The 8,796-nt window shown below is 45.6% G+C and overlaps 1 protein-coding gene across 1 annotated transcript; it reads left to right on the top strand.

Annotated features, from left to right (window-relative positions):
- The first annotated feature begins 323 nt into the window (after positions 1–323).
- On the top strand, positions 324–8,796 carry LOC121136303 (pyrethroid hydrolase Ces2e-like). The gene is made up of 12 exons (XM_040736565.1): positions 324–479; positions 1,082–1,286; positions 3,558–3,699; positions 4,331–4,464; positions 4,547–4,805; positions 5,538–5,636; positions 5,936–6,076; positions 6,188–6,268; positions 6,489–6,633; positions 7,356–7,493; positions 7,848–7,920; positions 8,404–8,796. The coding sequence occupies exons 1-12, from the start codon at positions 404–406 to the stop codon at positions 8,588–8,590; spliced, it is 1,680 nt and encodes a 559-aa protein (XP_040592499.1). The 5' UTR covers positions 324–403; the 3' UTR covers positions 8,591–8,796.

Raw genomic sequence — 8,796 nt, 5'->3', positions numbered from 1 at the left:
GGCATCTTCGGTATTTACCTACTCAGAGAAGCACTGCTGGCTTCTCCTATTATATCCTCCCGTTCCCTACCACCATGACAACACTGACATCTGACCAGTGAGAACAAGGCAGAAATCATGGTTTGACTTGATTTAAGTTTGCATACAGGACGCCTGGTGTCACGGAGGGACATCAGATACCATGGTATCCCTTTCCAGGAGGCCAAAGAGCAGGAACAATGATTGCTTTGCCTGCTGGCTGGCCTGCACCTCTTTAACAATGAGAACGTTGCCCCACCCTGCTGAGTTACTCCCTACTTTATTTTAGGTCCAAATTCCTGCTTACAAACTTCCACATAATTTATTTCCTGTGCATGACACACAGCTACCCTGTAGCAACACAGACTTGGACTAGGAGCCGACCATGACACTGGAAAGCTTTCCCTGCTGGCTGAATGCTGTAACCTGTGGGCTCCTGCTTCTCTTTCTTCATGTACAAGGTGAGAACCCCTAAGTGAACATGAGGACCAGGGTCCTAGCTGCCCAGTTCTAGAGACTCAGCAGTTGATCTAGCCAAAGGGAAGGCACCATTAAGGGAGGAGCAGGTAAAGGTGGCAGATAAAAGGGTAGGAATTGTGGACCTCCCAAGGCCCATACAAAAGCCCATAGAGTGAGCCCTGCTGCAGTAGGGTTAAGAACACCTAGGGACACCCAAACCCAAAATGTCACCCCAGTGTAAAGAGGTCTGGGCACCACTGCCCTGCAGATTAGGGCAAAGGCAACAAAGGGTCATTTCCTTCCTCTGTGTGTGAGTGTAGCTGCTACAGAACTCTGGATAATAATGAAAATAAGGCATTCATGCTGCAAAGAGGCTCTGAGGATGTCTGCTTGTTGGCCAGAAATGTGCATAGGCACCAGGAAAAAACAGCATGAACAATGTTCTTGCACATTGAGAAGGATAAAGAAACTCCTTCTGCCACAACTGAACCCACAATCCCGGATTTCCCTTCCCAACTACCCTAGTGACAAAGAGGTGCGAAACAACAGTGTGGTGGCAGCTCCCTGAACCAAGCTAACCCTGATGTCATCTCTCAATACATAGGCCAGGACTCAAACAGTCCCATCAGGAACACACACACAGGCCAGGTGAGAGGAAGACTTGTCCATGTGAAAGACACTGAAGTTGATGTCCACACATTCCTGGGAATTCCCTTTGCCAAGCCACCTGTAGGACCACTGCGCTTTGCACCCCCTGAGCCCACAGAGCCATGGAGTGGTGTGAGAGATGGGAACTCCTATCCAGCCATGTAAGTTGTGGGACAAGAGTTGGGGATATGCTCTGAGCACTGGGCCAGAATGAGGGTCATCCTTCATTGCAAACCCATGGATGATTATTTCTGGTACATAGCTAAGTGTAGTGATATATTATTTATGATTTGTTAAAGCTTCCCTGAGGATTTAGAAAAGCAAAGTCAATTTCAAACTATAGAGATCCAGCAGTGGTGACACACACCATTAATCCCTGCAACCAGAAGCTAGCAGGTGGTGATACACACCTTTAATCCTAGTACTCAGGATTAAGAATGTAGACTTATATCTCTCAGTTCAAGACCGCCCAGGGATATACTAGATTGTGTCAATTTAAAAGAGGAAGAGAATACATGCCTTTAATCCCAGCACTAGAGAGTGAAAAGATAAAAAAGTGTTCTTCAGGATTCAGTAGGAGGCATTCAGTCTGCACTCATGCTGAATAGAGTTTACAGTGTGAGGCTTGGTGAGAACTTATGGAGACAGGATCAGTCCATTCAGCCTGAAGTAGAGGTAAGAAGAAGCTAGTGGCCAGTTGCTTTGCTTTTCTGATATTCAGCTTGAAGTTTGAACCCCAATATCAGTTTTAGGATCCCTTTATTAATTCATGATACAGCTAAGGCCTCCAAAAGAACTTTCCCTGTCTCCTGGGTCAGCAATTAGTTCCTACAGGGAGTTGTCTCTCAGTTTTGCAAGCAGAAACAGATAAAAATGGTTCCTAGATTCAGATTGTGCCAAGTGATCCTTGCATCCATGGAAGCAGTCTAGGGACGAAGGTCAATATAAGCACATTAATTAGTAACAGCCCAGAGTCTAGTGTCAGGCACTATAAGTCTCTGAGGAGGGCATCAGTGAAGCATCCTTGGCAACTCCAGCCTCTGCACTCATTGAGAAAATCTATAAAGCCTAGTACCATTGTTCAAAGAAATAGATAAAAGCTTCCCCCTGATATTACATGGGAAGTCAAGCTACCCTAAGTTTCTGGACATAGGGTGAAAAGCATCCTACTAGATTTGGGACATTCTTGTCCTCTGAGTTCCATAGTTCCTGGATAGGCATAGTACCACATTATCCAGGTATCTTCATTTTGTTTTGTTGTTGTTGTTTGTTGTGATAAAATACCTAGTAAAATCAATTTAACACAGACAGTTTACTGTGGGTCACAGTTCCATATTACCATTCGTTACAAGAGGAATCCTTAAGGGATAGGATCATATCACATCTTTAACTGGAATCAGAGGTCAATGTGTCCCTATCTGCTAATGATAGGTTGGACTTCTCTGCTTACACAGTTAAGAAGCCCCTTCCTAGGGAATGGTGCCACTCATGGTGGGAAATATTCCCACCACCATTAACAAAATCAAGAACTCTCCATAGGCTATGCTGATACAGACAATCCCTGGTTCAGCCTATATCCCCCAAAAGATTCCTTGTTGTTTCAGTTGGAAATCAAAGCTAACCATCTCAACATAAATTAAAGAATATAAAGAGAAGTGACTGTCACTGCGTGCAGGAAGTTATTCTCATTACGTCCCCTTAGAGGTTTCTAGATTTCAGGCTCAGAAACAATAAAATATATGCCCTCATCCAATGACAAGCCTTTCTGAAAATCTGACTCCATCCCACATTTCAATGAGCCTGTAGCCTTTACCTTGATAAGAAAAGGTTTTACTAGGAGGAGCGATGAGCAAATTGACAAAAAATAGGCGGGCAAAAACAGCAGAGCCAGCTGATCTGAACAAGGGGGAGCTCTTGGACTCCAGAACCACAGCTGGGAGGCCAGCATGGGACTGATCCTGACGCCATGAGTGTGAGAGTCAGTGAGGAGGCCTGGGCAACCTATGGGGCCCTGGGCAGTAGATCAGTATTTATCCCTGGTATACAAATGGACTTCATGTGTCCATAACACAAAGAGGGATGCTCTATCAGCCTGGACTCTTAGGGGACCTAGACCCTGCCCTCGGTGAAATGACAGACTCTAGATATCCCCTATGTGGAAGGAAATGGTGATAGGGTGGGAGGCTGGGGGGGAATGATGAGGGGTGCCGGAGGATGGGAGGGAGAAGGAACTGGGATTGCCATGTGAAGCAAGCTATTTAAAATTAAAGTAATGAAAAAATTAAAAAAACAAAGGGTTTTACAGAGGAATCATACTTTAGTAGGATATCTTAGAGGAAAGTGACCAGAAGTGGCTGAGAGAAAAATCAATACTAAGCCCTAGTTTTGACCACCAAACATCTCTTGTAATAACTGCCTGCCATTGTCACCAGGTGTCTACAAAACGATGATATGATGAATTCAGAGGGTCTGAAGATGATAAAACTCATCATGCCTCCCATCTCTATGTCAGAGGACTGCCTGTATCTCAACATCTACACACCAACCCATGCCCATGAAGGCTCTAACCTGCCGGTGAGAGTTGGGCCATGTTCATGTGGGTGGACATGGAGATTTCAACCTCATGTTGATTATAAAGCATAAAACCACTGCAGCGTTCCACTTCACTGTAGACCCTCATGAGAAGCTTTTCCCTACTATGTCCAAAAAACCCTTCTCAGTCATGTGAGGAGCTAAACCCTGGATATGGGACACTGAACACTGGAGTTCTAAATGATTACTGCTGTGGTTCATGGACAAACTCAGGATTTGTTCCACAAACTTTTCCCCCTAGAGATCCAGGCAGGTGTTTGAAAAACCAGATTTCCAGCTTTAGGATATAGGATGTGCCAATGGGATTTGGTGACACTTTTGATTCATAACCAGGAAAAATTCTTATGGAGACATCCATTTCCACACATTTGAGGGTTCTGAAAGGGTTAGTGACATTACTCCAGACTTAGATCCATTAACCCAGCTGAGATTCCTGGTACCATAGTGGGGCTTGGAAACATGTTTATGAGGCTGTGTTCCTCATCTGTGGCCTAGTTCTAAGATAATGAGGAGTCCTGGGTATGTTTAGCTGCACAGATAGGAATCATCCAATAATTTAAGAGGCAGTCCCACTTGAGCTTGTGCCAAGTGGCATCTCTCTTGACTTATCCAGGTGATGGTGTGGATCCATGGTGGTGCTCTGGTTGTAGGAATGGCTTCTATGTATGATGGTTCCATGCTGGCAGCCATTGAGGATGTGGTGGTTGTCACTATCCAGTACCGTCTGGGTGTCCTCGGCTTTTTCAGGTGAGACCGGGACTGGACAGAGCAGTGTCAACTGAAAATAAACCTAGGCAGCCCTTTGATGTATGTTTCTTCCACTTCTCAGCACTGGAGACGAGCACGCCAGAGGCAACTGGGGCTACCTGGACCAAGTGGCTGCCCTACGCTGGGTCCAGCAGAATATCGCCCACTTTGGAGGCAACCCCGGCCAGGTCACTATTTTTGGAGAGTCAGCGGGTGGCACAAGTGTGTCTTCACATGTTGTGTCCCCCATGTCCAAAGGACTCTTCCATGGTGCCATCATGGAGAGTGGAGTAGCCGTGCTGCCTGGTCTCATCTCCAGCTCCTCTGAGATGGTTTACACAGTGAGTGCACTCTAACCCTTCAACCCTGACCTACTGTCTTACCACTCACTCTCTAGACTCTGCTACCACGTTCAGTAGAAAGAAATGAGGACCATGGGAAGCAACTTCTCTTCAGCAATTTCTTAAAGACTCAAGGTCTAGAAGCTTCACCTCCCATCCCACACCACAGTGTTTTATACAAGTTGCATATGTTACATGTTCTGCAAAGCTGTTCCATCATTTGCAAAAACAAGAATGTATGGGATTCAGAGATGGTACAAGAGGCAAGAATGTTCGTTGCCAGTGTGAGGGTCTGAGTTCATTTCCCCCCCTGAACACACATATGTGTGGGTGTGGTGTTTCTTGTCTTATTTCAGGTATACCTGAGGTGAGATGGGTGGCAGGGGACAGAGAAATCCCTGGAATGTTAGAAACCAGCCAGACTGAGGTAGGCTGCAGCAAAACAAAACAGTATTTATCAAACTGGGTGCATGGTGAGAGGGGGTGGGAGGGAAGGAAGGAGAAGAGAGAGGAGAAGGAAGGAGGAAAGGGACTGAAGCCCAGAGAGAGGGAGAGCTGACACTGTTGAACAACAAAAAAACTGGGAACAATTTTGTTCTTACAGCCATCCACATGCATTATACAGCATAGTATAATATCTAGAGCCAATAAAAACCTCTTGGGACTCAGAAAACAACTTCTCTGCCTGAAAGAGAAAGCATCCAGTCAGCCTCCATTCTCTTCCCCTTACAGATAGTGGCCAATCTATCTGATTGTGCAGCTGTGAACACAGAGACTCTGGTGAGCTGCCTACGAGGCAAGAGTGAAGCAGAGATTCTGGCTATTAACAAGGTTTGCAAAACTGTGCGGCTGGGAGGATGACATATTGCAAGATGTGTTACAGGTAGTCCCCATTAGTAGGAACAAATTACCTAAAATCATTGGCTTAGATTCCTTTTAGTCCTGAATGCAAAATCAATACCAACATAGGTTATTCTAAGTGTAAGCTCCCTTCAGGGGTGAGATGGGAGAAGTGTGGAGAGTAATCATCCTGAGACAAATTAGGAAATGGAGAAGGAGTGGAAGTAACTCATTGGACATCAGTATAAGTTTTATTGTGGCCTTCAGTATTGACTTGGCATGTACTTCAGGTCTTCAAGATCATTCCTGCTGTGGTGGACGGGGAGTTTCTACCAAAGCATCCTCAGGAGCTGTTGGCCTCTGCTGATTTTGACCCTGTTCCCAGCATCATTGGTGTCAACAATGATGAGTATGGATGGCTTCTGCCTATGGTGAGTTCTAATCTTCAAGAAGCCTGGGAACTCATAGTGGGCAAAGGGAACTCACATTCATTGATACATATCCATGGCATGGCATACTTAAAACCATTCTCCATACCCCAGATCATGGGCTCTGCTCAGGAAATGAAAGAAATAACCAGAGTGACCCTGCCTGCTATTCTGAAGCGCACAGCAGAACAGATGGTGAGAATCTCCAGACACTGTCACTACTTCAAGGACCCCTGTCTAAATTTCACAACGAACATCCCAGGAGAGAGAGGGGGGGAGGAATGCACGTGCGTGCATGCCTGTCTATCCAAGTTTTCCTCTTACAACAACACCTTTGCATTTTCTCAACCTGAGGCTATTGCATACATATTCTAACGCTTATGTCACCTAATTCCTCTCGATTCCCTTGCTATAGAAGTTGCCTCCTGAGTGTGGTGACTTGCTAATGGAAGAGTATATGGAGGACACTGAGGACCCACAGACCCTCCAAGCACAGTTCAGAGAGATGATGGGGGACTTCACGTTTGTGATCCCTGCACTCCAAGTAGCACATTTTCAGCGTGAGTATGCCGGTAATGGGGTCAAGATGGGAAGCTCAGAGCTGTGGGTCCAAGATGAACTCTGCAGTGTCCAGGCCTGACCTGTGTCTGATCAGATCTCTGGTTCCAGAAAACTTGAAGTCTTTTTTATTAATATATCCTCTCACATACTACCTCCCTCCTCTCCTCCGAGTCCCTCTACGACCCCCCATCCACTCCTTCTGTTTCCCTTCAGAAAAGGGCAAGTTCCCAGGAATATTTGTTAAACATAGCTTATCAAGTTGCAATAAGACTAGCCATGTCCCTCATGTTAAGGCTGCATAAGGCAACCAGTAGGAGGCAACAGAGTCAGAGACAGTCCCTGCTCCTTCAGTTAGGAGTTCCACAACACCAAGCTACAGAACTATGACATATATGCAAAGGGCTTAGGTTAGACCCATGCAGGCTCCATGATTGTTGGTTCACCACTGAGAATGTTGATTTAGTAAATCCTTATGTTGAGGGTGAAACGGTGGCATATTATCCAGGTACAGATGAGGAAATAGCTGAGTGAAGTCTGGGACTTGACCAAACTACTCACTGTGGAGGCCAGAGTCATTATTTAACAGGGGGCTCCATGTTGGAGCTCTACACTCAACTGTTGTCATACCAGATAACTTGAGAGCAAGTTATGTTGTCACCAAACATGTGTCAGGACATTTCTAGGCAATGTGCTGCCATATAAACACATCTCCTACCCTCAGGTGCCCATGCTCCTGTCTACTTCTATGAGTTCCAACATCGGCCCAGCGTCTTTAAAGATATCAAACCACCACATGTGAAGGCTGACCATGGTGATGAATTTTTCTTCGTCTTTGGCAACCTATTATGTGGCATAAAATGTGAGTCTCCCTGGCTTTCCTTGAGTTGGATGGGGTCCATTATGGAAACCTGCATGATACCTGAGCTCTTAATCCAGAAGAGGGAACCTAACCCTTAGAGAAAGACAGAATCTTGTGGGCACCATCTCACAATCAAAACCTACATTACAATCTGCCCTGTATTAGAGGTAATAAGAAAACAATGGAGCAGGAATGGACATGGCTGAATTCACTTAGAGACATCAGTCACGGATTAGGGGAGGGAGGGAACCAGTCCAATGGTTCAAAATCAAATCATAACTGGTGTGGTATAAAGCATGAATGAGCAGGTGGATGCAGTGGCTGGGAGCTAAGCACCTGTCCTTCTCTCTTCAGTTGCTTCCACTGAGGAAGAGGAACTCCTGAGCAGAAAGATGATGAAGTACTGGGCCAACTTTGCACGGCATGGGTGAGGGAATGAGCTTACACCAAATTCTACAAGGGTGGGACACTGTCCAGGACTCTGTGTGTGTATGGAGGCCTCTCTAGTATGTGTGGTCTTTTATTACATGATAAACTCTTCCCTACCCCACAGCACACTTTGGCCATCAGATTCCCATATAGCCATCAGCTCCCTCCATACCTCAAGAAGGCACACTTAGATAGATACTTTATATATGTTTGTTACTGGTCATCTTGCATTGACTAGGCAGGGACACACTACTATGGTAATGTTCTTGGGATCTTGCCTATGAGAAGGAGGCAGAAAACAGATCATGTGAAACAATAATCTTGTCCCACATGGAGCAGAATCTTGTAGGTCATATTGATATACCTGTATCATGACATGTGGAGCATCAGTTCCTTCAATACTCTGACCTTTGTTCAATGTCCTGAAACCAATTCGGGATTAACTGACCTTCACCCTTCCCTGTCGGTGGCATATCCCCAGGAACCCCAACAGCGAGAATCTACCCTACTGGCCCATGTTGGACCACGATGAACAATACCTGCAGCTGGACATCAAACCTGCTGTGGGACGAGCTCTGAAGGCCAGAAGGCTGCAGTTCTGGACCAAAATTCTGCCCCAGAAGATCCAGGAGATAAAAGGCACTCAAGAGAGGCACCAAGAGTTGTAGTACACTGTGTGAACAAAGGCATGTGGGCTTCATGAAGGGTGGGTTCTGTCTGAGGTTTGGAAAGTCTTTTGATCCTAACATGCATATACGAATTCCTAAAGGATATGGCCGTGCATTTTTAACATTTTGTATGACAAAGCCTCTTCACAAACGCTGCCAGTCTGCTGTTAGAGCCTCTCAATAAAAGCTCTTGTAACAATGTGAAA

This window comes from Mesocricetus auratus, unplaced genomic scaffold (genome assembly GCF_017639785.1).
Source record: "Mesocricetus auratus isolate SY011 unplaced genomic scaffold, BCM_Maur_2.0 Super-Scaffold_100062, whole genome shotgun sequence".
Classification (NCBI taxonomy): Eukaryota; Metazoa; Chordata; class Mammalia; order Rodentia; family Cricetidae; genus Mesocricetus; species Mesocricetus auratus.
This window is presented reverse-complemented; position numbering and strand designations above follow the sequence as displayed.